Genomic DNA, 21,959 nt, shown 5'->3' with positions numbered 1-21,959 from the left:
TTAGGGAGAGGTTGGACAAGCTAGGACTTTCTTGGAATGTAGAAGACAAGGGCTGACCTTAGACGTGTATAAAGTCATGAGGGGCATAGATAGGCCAAATGCATACATTCTTGTTCCCAGCAAAAGCAAACCAAAATCCAGAGGGCATAGGTTTAAGTTGAGAGGGAAAAAGATTTAAGGGACCCCAGGGGCAACTTCAGAGGATGGTGCAATTATGGAACAAGCTGTCAGAAAGTAATTGAGGTGGGTACAACAACAATATTTAAAAGACATTTTAATAAGTACATGGATAGATAAGGTTTAGAGGGATATGGTCCAAACAGACAAATAGGACTGGCTTAGGTGGGCACCTTGGCCAGCGTGGAGAAGTTGGGCCAAAAAGCCAGTTTTCATGTTTTATTATTCTATGACTAACTCAGCAGTTCCATTGAATGGCTAAAGATTTGCTCAATAAAACAAAACAAGAAATCGCTAATCCTGCTTCCTGGTATAGAACTGAAGGAAAAGGGTTAAAGATTTACCTGGTATCCTCCAATTTATTTATACTTTGATCACACCATGGTTCTCATACAACAAACATTCAATATTGCATATGCCTCCCATGGAAAGTGCCAAGTAGAGATCATCCTGCAAATAGATAAAATAAAATTTTTAACAACACAGGTCAAACTATTGTACCAGCAATCATCTAGTTCAGTGGCTTTAAGTAAAGCAAGCTCTCCACCAATTCAACAACAATTTGCATTTATATAGCTATATAACAAAATGAACACCACAGAATGGGGGAGGGACCAGAAACTGAAGCCAAGAGCAAAAATGATGGAGGTGACACTACAGATAGACAAAGGAGTTTTTGTAGATGGGGGGGGGGGGGGGGGGGGGTAGATTTAACAAGACAGTAGGAGAATGTTACAGCAAACAGGGCACATTAGGAGTGGCAGAAGGTCACTGCTGGAGAACAGAAACAAAACATGTCTTGGTTAAAGTGCTGGCCTCTTGGAAGATATGCATTTAATTGAAAATAAGTTTTAGAAACAGGAGACAGCAATTATAAGAATGATGGACAAGGGAATTTTTGAAATACATTCATACACACTGAAGCTTGACTTTCTAACAAACAGACCACAGTGAGGATAAGCAGCAATACCTCTGACACGATTATTCTCAACACTGGTGCCCCACAAGGCTGCGTCCTCAGCCCTCTACTCTACTCCCTATACATTCATGACTGTGTGGCCAGATTCTGCTCTAACTCCATCTACAAGTTTGGAAATGATACCACCATTGTAGGCTGTATCTCAAACAGCAATGAGTCAGAGTACAGGAAGGAGACGGCTTAGTGGAATGGTGTCATGACAACAACCTTGCCCTCAATGTCAACAAAAGAGCTGGTCATTGACTTCAGGAAAGGGGGCAGTGTACATGCACCTGTCTATATCAATGGTGCTGAGGTTGAGCGTGAACATCAACAGCCTGTCCTGGTCAAATCATGTAGAAGCCCTGGCCAAGAAAGCTCACCAGCACCTCTACTTCCTCAGGAGGCTAAAGAAATTTGGTTTGTCCCCTTTGACTCTCACCAACTTTTACTGATGCACCATAGAAAGCATCCTATCTGGATGTATCACAGCTTGGTACGGCAACTGCTCTGCCCAGGACCGCAAGAAACTGCAGAGAGTTGTGCACACAGCGCAGAGCATTACGGACACCAGCCTCCCCTCCTTGGACTCTTTACCTCTCGCTGCCTTGGTGAAGCAGCCAGAATAATCAAAGACCCCACCCACCCGGGTCATTCCCTCCTCTTCCATCGGGTAGAAGATACAGGAGCCTGAAGGCACGTACCACCAGACTTAAGGACAGCTTCTACCCCATTGTAATAAGACTATTGAACAGTTCCCTTATACAATGAGATGGACTAGGACCTCATGATCTACCTTGTTGTGACCTTGTACCTTATTGCACTGCACTCTGTAGCTGTGACACCGTACTCTATGCTGTTATTGTTTTTACCTGTACTACTTCAATGCACTCTGTACTAACTCAATGTAACTGCACTGTGTAATGAATTGACCTGTACGATCGGTTTGTAAGACAAGCTTTTCACTGTACCTTGATGCAAGTGACAATAATAAACCAATACCAAGCGTGTGCAACAAAAGGCTAATATTGCCCACAGATGAGTAACCATATCAAAGGGTTAACTAAAACCTATTTAACAAAGTAAGTCCTGAAATTATACATAAAAACCCTTGTTGGTTTAAGTGTCACGTGCCAACCTATTGAATTATGGCATAAACCAGCTGTATTCATTACATTCTGAAACATAAGAATGCACTTATGACTCAGCATGTTATGCAAGGAAAAGGTAGCTGTTACATTACAACACTCAAGAGTATAATTTCAAACAAAATTATAGCATTGGTGGGAAGGACCTTCAAGGGCAGCACAGCTGTACAGCACATAGTGCTGCTGCCTCATAGCTCCAGTTTTGATCTGAACCTCCATCACTGCACAGTGTTTACATATTCTCCCTGTAAATGTATGGGTAGCTACTGTACACTCTCGTTTCCTTCAACATGACAAAGATATGCTAGCTGGTAGAGTTACTCGAAATTATCCCTAGTGTAGGTGAGAGTTTGAGCAAGAGGGGATTGTAGGAAAGTATGCAGTGGAAGGGGATTCCTGGGATTGAGCATATGCTAGCTTTCAGCAATGGACTCCTATGTCATGAGGATATATGAGAAAGGAGAACCAGAAAGTGACAGCAAGTTCATTGAGCCTCAACTTACAATATTGAGCCTGTTCATGTCAAAACTTGAAACCATTGATTCAATTGGAAACATTCAGCATTACATCACTGTTCTGAATAGGAATTCAGAAGTACCCCGTACTTCAAGGCCTCCGTGAAAAATAGAGCATCTTCACTGACTCACAGGAGTTCATGACCTATAACTAATCAAAATGGAGAAAAGCATCTGGGTTGGTATTGATAATCTTAAGACTTCATCACAAGCATGCAACAGGCCAGTGAAAAGGGGCCCCAAGCAGCACACCATCAGCAACAAAGTTTGCAGACCCACATGGGCCTAATGAATCACCTCAGAATCCAGAGAGTGAGAGTAGAAGCAACTCATCCTCATGCTAGAAATGCCTAACATTTTAGGATAGATAACTTAATTTACAGGTTCTTAACCCATTCATTTAATATGAAAGCAAAGACAATTAAATTGCAAAATGATTCCAACTAAACAAGTTCAATAATTTTAGCAACAGCTTCCATGAATATAGTGCAAGAGAATCAGAATTAAGTTTATTATCAATGACTTGTATGACATGAAATTTGCTGTTTTACAGTAACAGTGCAAGACACCCAGGAATTTGAAGCTGCTCACCCTTTCCACTGCTGACCCCTTAATGAGGACTGGTGTATGTTCTTCCAACTTCCTCTTAAGGCCACAATCAATTCCTTGGTCTTGATAATGTTGAGTGCAAGGTTGTTGTGACACCACTCAACCAGCTGATTTATCTCACTCCTGTAAGCCTCCTCATTGCCATCTAAGATTTTACCAATGGTGGTGTCATTTGTGAATTTATAGATGGCTTTTGAACTGTGCTTAGCCACACAGTCATGAGGGTCTTCAGGGCCCTGTACCTCCTCCCCCCTGATGGAAGCAGCAAGATGAGGGCGTGTCCCAGATAGTTAGGATCCTTAGTAATAGATGCCACCTTCTTGAGGCACCACCCCAATGGTGGGGAGGGTTGTGCCCATGATGGAGCTGGCCGAGTCTACAACTCTCTGCAGCCTCTTGCTATCCTGAGCATTGGAGCCTCCATACCAGGCTGTGATGCTTTCAGAATGCTCTCCACTGTACATCTATAGAAATTTGCAAGAGTCTTTAGTGACATACCAAATCTCCTCAACCTCCTAATGAAGTAGAGCCACTGGCAATGCTTTCTTCATGATTGCATTAATGTATTGGGCCCAGGATAGATCCTGGGATATTGACACCCAGGAATTTGAAGCTGCTCACCCTTTCCACTGCTGACCCCTTAATGAGGACTGGTGTATGTTCTTCCAACTTCCTCTTAAGGCCACAATCAATTCCTTGGTCTTGATAATGTTGAGACACCAATGTTGAGACAAGGTTGTTGTGACACCACTCAACCAGCTGATTTATCTCACTCCTGTAAGCCTCCTCATTGCCATCTAAGATTTTACCAATGGTGGTGTCATTTGTGAATTTATAGATGGCTTTTGAACTGTGCTTAGCCACACAGTCATGAGTGTAGACAGAATAGAGCAGTGGGCTAAGCATGCATCCTTGATGTGTGCCTGTTGATTGTTATCGAGAAGGAGATGTTATTTCCAATCTACACTGTGGTCTCCTGATAAGGAAGTCAAGGATCCAGTTGCAGAGGGAGGTACGGAGGTACAGGTTTTGAAGCTTGGTGATTAATATTGAGGGAGATGATGGTATTGAATGCCAAGCTGTAATTGATAAACAACAACCTAATGCATATTTTGCCACTGTCTAAGTGGTCCAAAGCAGAGTGAAGAGCCAGTCAGAGTGCATCCACTGTAGACCTGTTGTGGCAGTAGGCAAATTGCAGTGGGTCCAGGTCCTTGCTCAGACAGGAGTTAATTCTCACTATAACCAACCTCTCAAAGCACTTCAGTTGATGCGAGTGCTACTGGGCAATAGTCATTGAGGCAGCTCACCCTGCTCTTCTTGGGCACTGGCATGATTGATGCCCTTTTGAAGCAGGTGGGAACCTCAGACTGCAGCAGAGAGGTTGGAGATGTCCTTGAACACTCCAGCCAGTTGGTCAGCACAGGTTTTCGGCACCCGGCCAGGTACACTATTGGATCCTGACGCCTTTCATGGGTTCACCTCTTGAAGGATGTCCTGACATCGGCCTCCAAGACAGATCAGAGTCACTGGGTGCTGTGAGGATTCACACAGGTGTAGTGTTATTTGCCCTTTCAAAGTACACATAAAAGGTGGTGAGCTCATCTGGGAGTGAAGCATCACTGCCATTTATGCTGGTTCCACCTTATAGGAAGTAATGGCATGCAAACCCTGCCACAGCTGTCATACATCCGATTGTGTCTCCAACTTCATGCAGAATTACCTTTTCACTCTCACGATGGCCTTCCATGGGTCATACCTGGACTTCTTGTTGGATTCTGGATCACTGGTCTTGAACACCACAGATCTAGCACTCAGTAGACTGTAGATTTCCTGGTTCATCCAGGGCTTCTGGTTTGGGAAAACTCAGCATGTTCTCTAAAGCACACACTCATCCACACAGGTCTTGAAGTCGATGACAAGAACATTATGTCAAGAGCATTAGTAACCAAATAAAAACCTTGCTGAGTCAGAGCAGAAATAAAAGAACACAACTTAAAGTTTTTAAAAGAGAAAATCCATGGTGTCTAAGCAATCGAATGCACGGGCACTAATGGGTGATCACAAGATCAGAATTAGATTACAAGTAGATGTCAAATGGAGGAAATTATATTAAGATGATAATAACATGAACAGTGTCAGGGCTGCAAGCAGGTCAAAGGATTATAACAATTACAACTGCCCCGAATATTTTTAATTCAGTCTTTTTCACGAAGGGGCAGGTATTCTGAAAATGCTGGAAACATTCGGCAGGTCAGGTAACAGCCATGAAGACAGAAACAGGACCAACGTTAACTCCATTCCTCTCTCAGTGGATGTTGCCGAAGGCTTCCAACAATTTGTGTTTATTTCGGATGGCCCGCATCTGCAGGGTTTTTCTTTGCTCTCTGACTGGAAGCCGAAATTGAGATGGGCACAAACGAGAGGCTACAACACACTGGAGGGCTTTGATTAAGGAGTGATTGGTAACGGGGCAAACGATTGCAAGGGCAGAGGGGTTATCGGTTTCAAAAGGACGTTTTAAATAAGTGACATTAAAGGCAAGTCTAAAATCAAAAGCGCAGGAAACAACTGCAAGATGACTAACGGCGTTGACTTGATACCCAGATTAGTGTCATCTTGAGAGGACCCAAATCTGATGAACGCTTCACAGGCGTAGTGACATTTTTTTAAAAAATGAAACTTTAAATTTAGTCTGAAGTATGCCTGCGCTGTTCCCGCAGCGACCCGATGATATCACTACACTTGATTGAGCCCCACCTACACGGCGCCAGGGACCCGGCCACTCCTGATAACTGCAGCAGGCATCAAGTCCCGGCCACTCGCTCCCTCCTCCTACTCCTTTCCCTCATGCCGCCCTCACCCCAGCGCGTCTGCAAACCAACGCCACTCACCTTCAAACTGGCATCCGACCGACACCAAGGGGAAGACATTAAACTTGAGGACGCCTGCTGCCAACTACAAGTTAGTAACCCCACAGCTACTGGAATATTCCTGCTCACGCTCTGATTTAAAGACGCCAGCGCGCACGCGCGCTCGTCCAGAACCTTCCGTTCGCCACAGGCCACACGCTCCCCCTGCCCTCCTCCCCAATGGCCAATCAGGTCGAGGCTGATAAACAGGCACCGCCCCTAAATATCTCAATAACCAATCAGTGCGAGGCCAGGCAAAGCTGCATCGTCCACACCCGCTGCGCATAAGTTAATGCTGTCAGGACCACATGTCGGGTTTTATGCAGCTGCATGGATCTTACACTGTGTTAGCGTTAGTTGAAAAGCAAGAAAAAAAATTGCTGGGGAGCTGAAGTAAAGACAAAAGGTGCTGGAAACGCTCAGCTGGAGAGCGAAACAGAGTTCCAAGAGAGAGAGGCAGAGGTCGCAACGTGTCCACACCCAGAATGGATGACCGCTTTGCGGAGCACTTGAGCTCGATCTACAGGGGCGACCCTGAGTTTACATTAACCTGATAGTTTAATACTCCATCCCACTCCGACCTCTCTGTCCGTGGCTTCCTGCACTGTTTTAACGAGGCCCATCGCCCATTTGGGCTCTTTACAGCCTACTAAATTCAATAGTGATTCCAACAATTTAAGGTAACTTGCTTTCTCTGTTCAAAGATCATTCATCGTAATATTAACTCAGTTTTTTGCTCTCTCCACTACCACTATCTGATGTGCTCGGTATTTCCTGCAGCTCTGGCTTGCATTTCACCACTATTGCGTGTTACTTGTTTGTTTATTTTCCACACGCTAACTTTCTTCATGAACGAACAACCAGATGACTTCATCAATAGCATATCCCCACAGCAACTCTAGTCTCATTCTGTCCTATTCGTATCTCCCCCACCTTCCTCAACTTAAAACTAACGTATTTTTCTCTTTTTCCTCAATTCTGACGAAGGGCCCTTTGAACTGAAGCACCATCTCTGTTTCTCTTTCCACAGATGCTCTAAACCTGCTGAGTGTTCCTAGCAATTTTTTTCTTCCTTACTTTCAGCTTTGAGCTATAGTTCCACGGGCTTCAATCTTTATGATAAGCCTATTATACGGCACATTATCAAAAACACATTTGATATGCCAAATATGATGTTTTGAAAGCATATCAACTGCATTTACCTCCTCAATCTTCTATTATTTCACCAATATCAAGTTTGTTAGACATGATTTTTCTTCAATAAATCCATGATGTCTTTCTCTAATAAATTCACAGTGACTGCTAATTGTGACCCCAATTATTGTTTCCACAACTTTCCCTACCAGCCAGGTTAAACTGACTGGTCAATAGGTTTAGCATTTATCCCTACACCTTTTAAAATATTCCAGTCCTGAATCTAAAGATGTTTGAAAGATTATGGCCAAAGGCTCTATAATTTCCTCCCTTTCTTCCCTCAGCAACCTTGGACCTGACCCATCTTGAGCATGTAATTTATTCTACTTTAAGTACAGCTGGCTTGCCTAGTACCTCCTCGTCAATTTTCAGCTCATCTAGAATCTCAATTACAACTTATTTTGCTGAGTTTTCAACAGCTTCTTATTGCATGCTCTATTATTTCCATTATTTGCAAGTTGTAAATCTTCTATGTATTTTCTCCAGTACTTAGTTATTTTAAGACATCCAACTTGCTTGATTACCACTTAATCTTTCACCCTAAACATTTATTTCACTCTGCCACCAATGACAGTTAATTTTGTTCACCAAATGCACTACAGCGTCTAAATAAAGGCTCCTTCAACAGTACCTTCCAAACCTTTAATCTGCGTGGCCTGAAAACTCAAAGATACAAAGTGCATTGTAATGCCAACAACCTAGAAGTTTCACTCCATGTCATACAATCTCCCAAATTGTATGACATGGAGTGAAACCTCTCAATTTGCCATGTTTCTACCCAACTGACCATCCATATCTTCCTTCAGTCTTAAACTTTATCTTCAAACTTTATCACTGTTATCTTCAAACACCATTAGCATGCCCCAAATTGAGCCCTATGTAACTTCCAGTTACAAAAATACTTGTTAACCATTACACTTCCTACCACTGAGCCAACTTTGGATCCAGTTTCCCTACTCTTCCTTGGATCCCTTGGCTTTTTATGACCAGCCTACTATGTCAAAAGCTTTTGTTGAAATCCATGTAAACTACATCAAAATCAGTGACCTCATTGACATTCTTTGTTGGCTCTTCAATGAATTTGATCGTTAGTCAGACACAAGCTACCCTTAGTAAAAATCCATGCTGACCGGCCTGTATTGATTAATTAAATGAAGATTTATACTGTCCCATCAGAACTGATTCCAATAAGTAGCCTCTCACCTAAGTTAAACCAACTGGCCTGTAATCACTCCAAGAATCAAAAGATCTACTTCTGTCAGCATTTCTCACATACTTGTATTCAAAGAATTGAATAAAAATATGGTCAAAGATGTTGCTTTAGAGGGGAAAGAGGGAGATGGAAAGATTTAGGGAATTCCAACCATTGCCCAGTAGCCAAAGGCATAATCTCCACTGCCTGGGAACGAGATGTATCGGGAGCCAGAGTTAGGGGTTGGAGCCAGAATCAGGCAATTGCAGAGTGTTTGAAGAGTGAAAAGGCTGGAAACCTTTACACAGTTAGGGAATGGCCTACAATCATTTTAACATGGGGAATAAAATTTTAAAATTGAGGTGTTGGTGAACTATAGAACCGTAGAACCATACAGCAGAAAACAGGCCCTTCAGTGAATAAGGTGATGAGTGACTAGGGGTTAATACCATTTGAAATATAGGCAAAGGAGCTTTGGATGGGCTAAAGTTCATAGATGTGTGCAAGCTGTAAAGCCAGCTTGGAGAGCATTGGAAATCATTAGACACTCAAGGTAACCAAAACAAGGAAGAGAGTAATGCTGAGGCCATCTTTATTATGGAGAAGATACAAAGTTATAGACTAAGGCCAGATCAGAGTTAAATATTAATTGCAGATTACAAGCAATCTGGTTTAGTTTAAGATGGTGGCAATGAATGGACTCTTGGTGGTAGGGCTAAAGGATGGTAATTAAATCATTGGTAAAGGAACAGCATTTGTGATAAATGCTGTAGACAATGGTTTTTGTTTTCCTGATGTTTAATTGGAGAATATTGTGACTCATCTGGTACAAAATGTCAGACATGTTGTTTGACAACACAAGGATAATGAGAGTCGAGAGTGGGGGGAACAGAGATGGACATTGTCATGGTTTTGGGAAAGATGTAGCTTGTTTTTCACTTTACTCAACATGCTCTTGTGATTTTTAGTACATATTTTCCCATGAAAAGCTGGTATCTTAATTATCAAGCATAAATGATTAAATAATATTGAACATTGCAAATGAGGGATCATAACAGAAATAATCACATTTACAACTATTGTAAACTTGACAAATATATTTTTATTTGCTGCTTTAAATGTCAGTGCTACACAATTATTACAGGAATTTATTCAGTATCAACAATGTACAGTCAAATCTTATGGAAATAATTTGGTGTTGTAATTTATGTGACAAAGTCTGTTTATGAAAGGAAAATATAAAAAGCAAAAAATGCAGGAAATACTCAACAGTCAATTTAATCCCTATGCAGAGAAAGACAAAGTTAATGTTTCAGGTCATTGGCCTCTCATCATAATTTTTCTGATGACTTGAAATATCATAGCTATTTCTCTCCTCAGACCTATGGCGAATTTGCAGCATTTTCTGGCTTTCAGATTTCCAGCACTTGCTGTATTTTACTTCTGAACTTAAACATCGTAGTCGATGTAAATATTAACCACGTAAATTATTGAGACCCTAGAGACCCTAAGTTATTATTGTGACTTCGTTTTGATCAATTTAGATGAAAAAATCATGAATTATAGTTCATAATTCTTCCATTGACCTGAAACATTAACTCAGCTTTTCTCTTTATTAATACTGCCTGCTCTGCTGAGCATTCTAACATTTTCTGTTTTATTTCAAATTTCTAACAACTGCAATAATTTGCTTCAGGACTTTTTTTGGGGGGTGGACTTAAGAATTGTTTCATGGCACCCAACAACACAAAACCTATGAAGTTTTAATTCACCCTGCGCAGAAGACGAAAGAACTGCGCTAGCTTTAATGCTGATTACAGCCATCCACACGGTAATGCGCATGTGTGTTGCTTTGCAATCTGGGAGTTGTGGTTCATTATTGGGATCAAGGTGGAGAAACTCACGTAAAACACTGGCAATAAAACTACAAAGTCCGGACGCCGATGCGCTACCAGCTTCCACCACGGGCTCGTCACGAAGTTGGGTTGAAGCAAGGTGAGTGCCGTGCACTGTGCACAATGCAGCGTTTGTGTGAATGCAGGTGCGCCTCATCTTCGCAGTGTTCGGCGATGTTGTAGTTGCGGAAGCAGAGATTCTGGATATGGTTGCATTAAAAAGTGCATGTTCGAATGGTGCTGTAATCTTCCGCATCTAGTGCGTTTCAATCGGAAAGGGTTTTTTTTACATAACAAATCCGCTGTCAGCGTAAATTATGCTTTCACGACGAAAGTAGTGGATACGAAAACAGGTTCATAGCGCAACACGGGGTCATGACTGTTTATTTAGAAAGTACGTGCTGCGTTAAAGTTAAGTTTTGACGTGTGTTTGTTTACCTAGTTGAATATTTAGCTGCTGGAATGGTTTTGACCAGCAGAATAAACTTCGGAAATAAGATTTCTGCTTGGTGTTAACGTGCTACTTTATGGGAATGTCTGTTCGAAGAATGTGATGGACGTTTAGTGTGCAATAAGTAACGCTTATCAATCAGAGCCTCCTTTTAAAAAAAAATGAATGCATTAAATATGTTAATAGTTGTCACAGAAGATGTGAGTGATTTTTGTTTTAACCTTGTTGCAACAGATATTCCTCTAGGCCATGTTTTGACTCAGTTGAGTATTGGCAACAGTGCTGTTTTTATCTCTTATTAAGATGCTACGGTACCCATTTGTAATTTGTGGAACTGAGAAATGATTAGTTAATAAAAAAAGTTGAAGAGGACTGTGAGAACAGATTGCATTTTATGAAATCACTTTAGATATCTCAATTTTAAAGTAAGCAGAAAAAAAATAGATTGACTTGTGAGATATGGTTCATTTGAGGTTTATTTTGCACTTTTCTTTGAAGAACAGTCTGATTTTCCTCTGCTTTCCTCAGTCTAAAATGTGTATTTCCTAGATATGATTCCACAATAACATAAATAATAAAACACATTTCTGTGAGGAAGAAAAAGAGGGATGGCAAGATGTGGGAACCTTGGTTAATGAGAGAGATTGCAAATTTGGTCAAAAGGAGAAAGGAAGCATGTGTGATGTTTAGGAAACATCAGACAGGGACTTGGAGGAATGTAAAGGAAGCGGGATAGAAATTAAACAAGGGAATCTGGAGAGTTAAAATGGGTCATGAAATGTCTTTGGCAAGTTGGATTAAAGAGAATCCCAGGGCAGTTTATAGATACATTAAAGACAAGAGGGTAACCAGGGAGAGGCTAGGACAACTTAAGGACAAAGGAGGGAATTTATACCTGAAGGTAGAGGAAGTGGGCGAGTTACGAAATTCGTACTTTGCATTGGTATTCACCAAGGAGAAGGATGTGGAGGATAGCGAGATCAGTGAGGTATACACTGATATTCTAGGGCATGTTGATATCAAGGAGGAGGAGGTATTTTGGGGCTCTTGAAGGACATTAAGGTGGATAAGTCGCCAGGGCCTGATGGGATCTATTCCAGGTTATTGAGAGAGGCAAGAGAGGAGATTGCTGGACCTTGACAGGAATCTTTCCATCTTATTTAGTCACAGATGAAGTCCCAGGACCGGAGAATAGCTAACCTTGTTCCTATGTTTAAGGGCAATAGAAGCAAACCAGGAAATTATAGGCCAGAGGGCCTTGCATCAATGGTAGGGGAATTATTGCAAAATATTCTTAGGGATAGAATCTACTCACCCCTGCAAAAGCATAGACTTATTAGGGATAGTCAGCATGGGGATGTCATGTCTTACAAACTTGATTGAGGTTTTTCAAGGGATGACAAAGTTGAATGATGAAGGCAGGGCAGTGGATATTATATGCATGTACTTTAAAGTTTCCAACGAGGTCCCTCGTGGTAGGCTGATCCAGAAGGTTAAGGCATGTAGGATCCCTGGAAACTTGGTAGATTGGATTCAAAATTGGCTTGGTCATAGAAAACAGAGGGTAGTGGTGAAGGGATATTATTCTGACTGGAGGTCTGTGACCAGTAGTGTTCCACAAGGATCTGTGCTGGGACCTTTGATGTTTGTGATATATGTAAATGATTTGGACAAACATGTAGGTGGTTGGATTAGTAAATTTGCAGACGACACAACAATTGTTGGAGCTGTGGATAACGAGGAAGCTTGGCAAAGAATTTCGCAGTACAGAGACTAGTTGGAAATGTTGGCAGAAAAATGGCAGATGGAGTTTAATCCGTGTGTGAGGTTTGCACTTTAGGAGATCAAATGCAAGAGGAAAGTAAATGGCAGGACCCTTAGGAGCAATGAAGTACAAAGGGATCTTGGGGTGCAAGTCCATAGCTCCCTGAAAGTGACCAACACAAGTTGATAGAATGCTAAAGAGGGTGTATTTGCCTTCATCAGTCAGGGTACTGAGTATTAATGTCAGAAAGTCCTGTTGCATTTGAATAAAACTTTGGTTAAGCCAAATTTGGAGTATTGTGTGCATTTCTGGTTGCAACATTACAGGAAAGCTGTGGAGGCTTTGTGAGAGTGCAGAAGAGGTTCACCAGAATTTTGCCTGGATTAGAGAGTATTAGCTGTAAGAAGTTGAACAAATTTGGATTGTTTCTTCTGGAGCGTCAGAGGCTGAGGGGTGACCTCATAGAAGTTTATAAAATTATGAGAAACATAGATAAGGTAGATAGTTCAGAGTCTTTTTCCCAGGATGGAAATATCAAATACAGGAGGGTATATCTTAAAGGTGAAGGGGGAAAGTTTAAAGGAGATTTACAAGGCAAGTTGATTTTTAAACAAAGAGAGTGGTAGGTGCCTAGAATGCATTGCCAGGGGAGGTGGTGCAAGCAGATATGGTAGCAACATTTAAGAAGCATTTAGACAGGCATGTGAAGAGGCAGGGAATAGATGGATGGCAAGCAGGTGGGATTAGCTTGGACTGGCATCATGGTCAGCAGAGACGTTGTGGGCCTAAGGATCTTTTCTTCTGCTATACTGTTCTATGTTCTGAGTGGGTTGAAGAGATATGTGAAAAGGCCAGGTAAATGTGATTATTAATATTTTCTTGCATCAAAGAAAATGTTTTTTTAAAAAACCTGCTGCAACAAATGACTTAGCTCTGTGTGGTAGGACAGTTGTAGTCCATCTAATCCCTTGACGTGGTTCAGTGAGACCATAGCTGACTTATGATCTAACTATACAAGTTTGGTTTTTTCTCATTTCTATTGACGAAAAAAGTACTTATCTCAGATTTAAATTCTACCATTGACTTAATAGAATAAAGTTTCAATATTTCTACCATCCTTTGTACATCCCTCCAGAAAAGCCTGGCTCTCTTTTGATTATATGCTTTAGTCTAAGATTCCCTAATCAGTGCAAGATTTCTCTCTATTTACCCTATTGGTTTCCTTTCATATCCTTGGAACACCAAATAGATCATCCATTAATTATTTATTCCAGGAATATAATCCTAGTTTGTGTAATCTGTCTTTGTAATTTAACCTTTTACATCTAACTGTCAATCTAGTAAATTGTAGTGCCCTCTCTCCAAGGCCACAATATTCTTTCTACCTTATTATGCCCAGAACCAATCAGAGTATTTTGGGTGTAACCATGGCTATGCTGCAACATAACTTCTACAACTTTGTATTCTCGTTCTTTGGATATAAAGGTAGCAATAATATTGATCTGTCTAATTTTCTTTTGGACCGGGACGTGACATTTTAATAATCAATGTGCTTGCAGTTTGACTCTCTTTGGCCCTTCGTTGCTTCCAGCTTTTCCCAACTTAGAAAGTGCTCACAAATGAAGATGGAGAGGGAGGGAACTGCAGGTTCTGGAAACTTGAAATAAAAATAGAAAATGCTGGAAAAACTCCGCAGGTCAGGCAGTATCTGTGGGAAGAGAAATAGTTAACAGTGAACCGTTCCGATGAAGGCCATAGACCTGAAATGTTAACCTTTTCCCTTTCCACAGCTGCTGCCTGACCTATTGAGATTTTCCAGCATTTTCTGTAGAAAGTGGTCTCCTTTGTCCTCCCAACTTGGCTGTTCTAATATCCTCCTGGCTCACCAATTTTGTATTCTCTGAAATGTTGTTGTCCAAACTGCTGCCTGTGCACTTTCTAGTACCAAATCCTGATTTCCCACTGTCCTAATATTCGTGACCTACATTAAAGAATGGATCAGAAATTTTCCAATTTTGTAATTCTCCTCTATATTTTCAAGTCCATTTGTGTTTTCTTCCATCTTTCTAATCTTCTGAAATCTCTGCATCTCTCCAATCCTACCATCTTGATGTTATGATATTTGAGTGCCACACCTTCATTTGTCAAGGCTATAAGCTCTAAAACTACTTTCCTTCCCTAATACTCTTTTCACCTTTAGGATGTCCCTTGAAGGCAGCTGCTTTGACTGTCATTTCTCTAATATCTTCAAGGTTCAGTGTTAAATTTTAATTGATAATGTTGTATAATGCAAGTTTTGTTCTGTTATGACACTAAATACAAATTATTGTTCTAAACTCTAAAGTGGATGATCTCATAATTATTTAGATTAAAATTCATGCCCAAGTTTTTTTTGCCAATTTACTATTACAATCTTTATAATTTGGTGCTTCCATCTATAATTTTTTTTATCATCAGTAAACTCTTTCTTGTGTTTTTTTTTTCCATCACGTAAATGGGCTACGAACGGAGCCCCATCACAGATACTATAATTACCTCCTGTTAATTTAAGTATGTACCCATTATCTCTGTGTATTCTGCTGCTCAGCAATTTTCCTAGCCAGGAGAATAATTTGCCTCCAATTCCTTGAGCTGTAGCTAGCAGTCTCTGATGAGGGACATTTCCAAAGGTCCCCTAAGTCCATATAAACAGCATCCACAGATATACCCCTGTTCATTACTTTAGTCGCCTATCAAAAAATTAATTGGGCTTACAAGACCATGCTAATTTTTTTCTTAACAGCTAAAAATATTTAAATTGTTCAGTCAACACATTAGACTTACTGGTCTATATAATTTGCTTTTTATATCTCTCATTTTAATTACATTTCTAGAATTTGTTATAGTTTTTTTAAATGATTTACATTTACATGAGGACTCTTTGAAGTCTAGTCCCTATTGCATTGGCGAGGATACAATAATGACCAAATAATCTGTGTTTTAGATGGTTACGGGATAAATTTTGACTGGGTGATTAGAGAAAAGCCCCTGTTGTCCCAAAGAATGCCTTAGAATTTTTTGCGTTTAGGGGTTTGATTTCATGACTTGGTTAAAAGATTACATTTCTGAGACTGCAGCACTTTTTCAATATGGGACTGGACTATCAGCATAGATAGACCCGAGTCCAGGACTTTTTTTTTGTAAAAATGAAGCTGCCACCACTAAACCATGATGGTTAACGTGCACAATGCTTTGCATAGGATGTATTTTTTTCCCATGAATTTGGTGTTTCAGTAGAATGTCAAATTGTATTTTGCCATATTTTCTACTTCAACTATTAATTCTGAAAGTAAGTTCTGTTGTCTCATCTCTCATATAAAGATGTTTCACCTGCCTTCTGCTCTAAATCTCTCGCATTTGATCCTTGATCTGTGACCTCGTCTTCTTGAAATCTTGATATTGGGCACTATTGTTTCGGTCTATGCTATCCTATCCTTGTATTAAGCTAACCACCTATAAAATTGGCTTCAGCAAAAAACAAATCAAATCTGTCTGTATTTATTTCCCTTAGGAGAAGGCATACAAACCCATTTCATAATGTTGTTTGTCTTAGGCCATCTTCAGTGTCACCTAACCAAGGCCATTCCTAAGATATGTGTTTAAGTGAAATAAAATAATTCTGTACCTGGACAGTACTTATTGACAATTTCTCTTGCCAGACAGAACTTATTGACAATTTCTCTTTTCACTGCTTTATTTAGCTTCTCATCTTTCTTTTAAAAAAAATGTCATGAACTAGTTTGTTTTGACTTTGTTCAAGTAGTGACCATGATTTGGAGAATGTTTTTCCTCATTTACCCATCAGCTTGATCTTTTAATTCAAAACAAGACACAGCCCTGCTACCTCCGAGGCTTAAAGAAGGAGCCTCTTGCATCTTTTGAAATTCCATTCCCTTTTCTCCATTTAAATTCCATATCAATCAACAGGTGAATAAGTAAAACTGACAGTAATAATTTTGTTGATCAATGTCTCAGATTGAGACCCTGTATACAAGGTTGAGACCCAAAAAGTCAACCATCCCTTTACCTCCAAGGATGCTGCTGGATTTGCTGAGTTATTCCAGTAATTTTTATTTTGCTCCTGATTCCAGCATCTGCAGTGACTTGTTTCTCTGTAATAATTTTGTTATTCCTTTGTATGTAATATGATCACACATTTCCTCTTTTATTGTTTTGTTGTTCCAACCTATTCACATCAAAAAAAATTGTACGGAGGCTAGAAGCAGTAGTCTTTTTCTGTGATTAAAATACCAAGTTATATATAAAGTAGACTTGAGTTCCAACCATATTGAGTCTTTGCCTTTCCTTAGTTGTATCAACCTTCTCTACAATATGTATACCCTCATTTACCAATATTGACACGTGTCCCCCTTTTCCAGATTTCCTCCTTTAGATAATTATTTAGTAATATTAGCATGATCTGCAAAATTAGAAGAGGTATTCATTATTGGCCACATAAGGTGGTGCCTGTAAGAAAGCCAATCTCTTCTCTTTCCAGCTATGTTGAAGAAAGAAACAGAATCACAAAATGTGCAATATGTGGCTGCCAATGAAGTAAAGAAACAGAATTATGTCGTTCCAACATATTCACATCAAAAAAACATTTGTACGGAGGATAGAAGCAGTACTTCTGTGTGGTACAGAGTGTTTTTGATCTTTGCATTAAGTACTGTTTCATAAAATCTTTTTCTCTTTTTGTCTCCTTTTATGAAACAGATTATAGGGAATTAAGATAACAGTATCAATTCAATATGTCTGATCCTATAACATTAAATGTAGGAGGAAAATTGTATACCAGTTCTCTGGCAACTTTAACACGATACCCAGACTCGATGCTGGGTGTAATGTTCAGTGGGAAAATGCCCTCAACTAGCGATCAGCATGGTAATTACTTCATTGACAGAGATGGGAAAATATTTCGATATATTCTAAATTTTTTGCGCACATCAAACCTCGACCTCCCAGATGATTTTCAAGAAGTTAGGCTTTTGAAGAGAGAAGCTGATTTTTACCAGATCCAGCCCTTAATCGAGGCTTTGCAGGAGAGAGAGTCTGAGAATGCCAAGGCGGAAAGGAATGCAATGCTCAACATTACTCTGGACCAGAGACTGCAGACTGTGTACTTCACTGTTAAACCAGCCCCACAAATGTACAACCTAACCTCATGTAGTACAGAAGTCTTTGATGCCAACATATTTTGCACATCAGCTGAATTCTTGAAGCATTTGAGCTCCAAGTTTTGTTACTTTGTTAATGGTAGACTTTTACCAATTGGTTATGAGAAAAAGGATCCACACCATTTGACATTACAATGGGTTGGACATGTGGCAGTGCTGCCTGAAGATGAATACACAAGACAAAACTTAAAAAGACTTTGGATTGTGCCTACAAATGAGCAAGTTAACAATTTTCAGTTGTTCGTAGAGGAAGTGCTAAAAACAGCAATGAGTGATGGATTCCATGTAGATTCACTGCAGCCAGATTCCTCTGACTTCATGAATTATAAGGTACTTCGTCTAGTCCGATATAAATAGAAAACATCTCTTAAAGTATTAACAATTAAACTTTTATTACTGTGACACAGTAAAAGCCTTAAATTATTTTTCTTCTAAACTATATGGCACTTTAAGTTCAAGGTTGCTGCATTTACTAAACCTGTCTTTGAATAATAAGAGCATAACAATGTAATCTGTGTGATAGTTTATTTTATGATGATATTGGCAAATTCCAACAATTTATTTTTACCCCAGCTTTTACAACTACTGTAGTGTTGTATAAATAGTTTTGCAATGCATTGTAAAAGAAATGTATAGCCTTGAAAAGAATACTTCTAGTAACACTCTAATTGTTTAACTTCTAAAACAAATATCACCCATTATTTTGGTCTATATATTAAATATCATGCTTTAGCTGAAGGACTCCAAAGAATCACAAGATTTTTTTAACAAAATAGTTTTCTCAATTTGTGGTGAATAAATGAGTATATTTCTTAACATGCATGATGTAGATGCAGTACAGACATCAAAGAAAATGGGAACAGGACAATTTACCAGATAGTTACTGATTGAACACTGACTCTGGTATCATGTTACATTTTATAAAATAATTTTACAAAATATTATGGAATTGCTGTTTGTTAAGGACATGGCATTCCTGATAAATTGCAATAACTGCTACAAGAAATGTAGTCTATGCAGAACCAGGTAGATACAGGACTTGTAATAAGAACAGAAAAGTAGCAGCTGTGACTTCCTGAAAATAATTTAAGGGATAAAATCCTGCTTTGGAAAATGCAATGAAACATTATTATTGCCGACCAGAAGTTGGAAATAAATGTTATTAATAATTGCAACAAGCATTAATAGTGGCTTGTGAAAATGCAACAACTGAGATGTTCCAGAAAAAAATGGGGACAGATAAGTTAAATTTTTTTTTGAAGATGGAGGTTGAAAATAGCAGTTTTGAATGGAATAGGGATGGTGCTTCAGCAAAGTACACCATTAAAGATGTTAGGGACGTGGTCTGGAAAATTGCAAAATGGTTTGAGGAGTCATGGAAGTATTCAGAATTGCCTTTGGATAGGTGGAGTTAGAATGCAGAAGAGGTACTGCAGAATGAGTGTGGTGCTGGTTGGGGTAGATGGTGGCAAAAACAGCTGTGCATTATTGAAGTTGAAGACATCCATTTGTTCTTTGAGATGAGAAGGTTCGTTGTGGAATGCAATTCTGAAATACTGGGAGGATTTGACTGTGGAAAGAGATTAATGCGGTCAAGCCAGATTTAATGAAGAATGGCTAAACCACTGTGCGAAGTTAACTTGAGTTACAGAAGTAATGGCTAAAACTACAAAAGTGATAAGAAGGAATGCCAAATGCAATGTGAAAGAACAGCTAAACAACATCAGAGTTGTCCTGGTTGGTGGAGGGCCAGAAAGAAGAGTGAATGACAAAGCTGAAGGACTGTTTTCCCCAGGAAATAAACAGCAAGGCAAACAAGTGATCAAAGAAAAGGGATGAGATTACAAGCAGGCAAGGATGGCAGAGATGCACAACAGGATCCTCTGGGTGAAACTGAATGGACAGCAGTCAGAGAAGAATGGGCTAGGAGAGACTGTCAGTTAACCTAATTAATCAAATCCAGATAAAAACCTGATTATTGTGTGAACATATTTGCATGAAGTACATGTATTTATATACTTAGAACTAAACATATAAAGAACAAGTGTGTATCAAGAATTAGCTAAATGTTCCTTTCAGCAAACTGAAAAAATAAATGAGGGCAATATGGCAGGTATAATTTACTTGAACTTTTAATAAGGACAGCACGGGTGCAGCTGGTAGAGCTGCTGCCTCACAGTTCCAATGACCTGGGTTCAGTCCTGACCTCTGGTACTGTCTGTGTGGAGTTTGCACATTCTCTCTGTGATGGGTGGGTTTCCCCTAGGTTGCCCCTCGTGTGTAGGTGAGTGGTAGAACTTGGGGAAATTGATGAGAATGCGAGGAGGATACAAAGGGAATCCTGTATCATTAGTGTGAATGGGTCAATGTGGACTCAGTGAGCAGAAAGGTCTGTTTCCAAGCTCTCTATATTAATGATCCTAACACTTGGTAAAGATGAGATATTTTGTACAATTATTATGAAAATGAAGAAATTGGGAATTAATGCTAACTGAGGACTGGAGTACGTTAACTCGCAATCTAAAAGAGTGAGTTAATCATTTCAGAAATATTAACTAATTAATCAGTCTAAGGTTGGAAATTGGTTAAATGCTTCATGCATGTTTATTACATGTTATAATTATTCATTTAAAGAGCATGAACACTAAAGAAGTCGCTAAATGTTCCTTATGTGAACGTTCTTGTAGCAAACTGAAGAGGTAAAACAATACAGCAGGTATAATTTATTTGAAGCATTCAATGGTAATCCAGCTCATTTAGTGGGCCTCATTATGCTTGTGTGTCATTCCCAGGGAGGATGAAGATGCAGTTCATAGTGATCAAAGTAACATGCTATGAATTGTTCTATACATGGGCTCATCTTCATTGCTGTGCCTTGGAGAAGGTCTACCACTGGGCTGTTCTGCTGCTTTTTCTCCATTTGTGGAAGTGGCTAAGAGGTTTTCCTGCATGGAGAATTTGTTGTTGTTCGATTATAATTGCTTTTGCATATTCTATCCAGTTTCTATATCTAGCTTCAATAATATGGTCTAAGGACTTCTGGTTTTGACAGTGCCCCTGATACCTTGAAGTCCTGGTGAGCTGCTCCCAGCTGTTGCAGTACTTTTTTCTTCAAGTGGAAGAAATTACATAAGCATTGCTAAACCATTGGCACTTTTGAATCAAACTTAAAATTCAAGCAATGCTTGAAAGATTGTGTGACGTCCTAGCTTTTTACTGCCTAAAAAAAAAATTTGAGTTTTTCAGCAGTTGTTCAAACTATTCTTCTCTGGACAAATGCTTGTGTATACAAGCTTTAAATTAGTGGCCACTTGGAAAATCATGAAAATGTATTTTCTTTAGCCTGTTTTAAATGACTTGCTTTTGTATTTGCATGTCTACATTGAGATATGAACTACTACTCCGTGGCTAAAGATGTTTTTAATAGCTAATGGTAAGGCTCGAGTACCAATCTGACTTTTGAAAATTATAAGAGTCCACAGTAAAATTATATTTTCTTTCATACCCTTCTTCGTCAATGAAGAATTTAATGTAAATACTATGATGTTTACTTATTACTATTAGAAATGGAGGCATGGAAAATTAAACTGACAAAACAATAATCTTGAGTGGCAAGAAGAATACAGGCTGATGAAGAGTTGTTTGAAGACCTGACATTTTTCTAAACTATAATTTGTGGTCATTATTACCACTTTTGTTAAATTACTGCATGTATGAAGATGAACTAAATATGAATATGTATTTAATATTTTTCTATGGTACATTGTGTAAAGCTGACATGAGAATGTATATCAAATGAAATTCATGCTATTGGAAGAGGAACAGCATGTGGTCAATTTCCAACATTGTTGTAATCTACCTTATTAAAATTGCTTGTTCTTTACAGTACTGGTCTTGCACGGAGTTTGTGTATATAGTAGCCATACC

At 39.4% G+C, this 21,959-nt stretch overlaps 2 protein-coding genes across 6 annotated transcripts in view; one reads left to right on the top strand and one right to left on the bottom strand.

Annotated features, from left to right (window-relative positions):
* Positions 1 to 6,422, bottom strand: part of LOC127575949 (ubiquitin carboxyl-terminal hydrolase 35-like) — a 54,403-nt gene extending 47,981 nt beyond the window's left edge. Inside the window, exons 1-2 of the mRNA XM_052026217.1 lie at positions 6,302 to 6,422; positions 522 to 627 (exon numbers count right to left, since the gene is read on the bottom strand). The gene's annotated coding sequence lies outside the window, so the exon portion shown is untranslated. The remainder of the gene's footprint in view (positions 1 to 521; positions 628 to 6,301) is intronic.
* A 213-nt stretch (positions 6,423 to 6,635) lies between these two features.
* LOC127575952 (BTB/POZ domain-containing protein KCTD21-like) lies at positions 6,636 to 21,920 on the top strand. 5 transcript variants are annotated; one of them, XM_052026227.1, is made up of 3 exons: positions 10,346 to 10,700; positions 17,572 to 18,362; positions 20,825 to 21,920. In XM_052026227.1, exons 2-3 carry the CDS (start codon positions 17,607 to 17,609, stop codon positions 20,831 to 20,833), a joined length of 765 nt encoding a protein of 254 aa, XP_051882187.1. In that variant the 5' UTR covers positions 10,346 to 10,700; positions 17,572 to 17,606; the 3' UTR covers positions 20,834 to 21,920. The 5 variants fall into 5 exon arrangements, with proteins under 5 accessions (XP_051882186.1, XP_051882187.1, XP_051882183.1 ...); XM_052026226.1 differs by lacking the exon at positions 10,346 to 10,700 and adding an exon at positions 6,636 to 6,999 and having other exon boundaries at positions 17,572 to 21,920; XM_052026223.1 differs by having other exon boundaries at positions 17,572 to 21,920.
* The last annotated feature ends 39 nt before the right edge of the window (positions 21,921 to 21,959 follow it).

Source organism: Pristis pectinata, chromosome 11 (genome assembly GCF_009764475.1).
Source record: "Pristis pectinata isolate sPriPec2 chromosome 11, sPriPec2.1.pri, whole genome shotgun sequence".
NCBI classification, from domain to species: domain Eukaryota; kingdom Metazoa; phylum Chordata; class Chondrichthyes; order Rhinopristiformes; family Pristidae; genus Pristis; species Pristis pectinata.
Note: the sequence above shows the minus strand (reverse complement) of the source record. Positions and strands in the feature narration are given on the sequence as shown.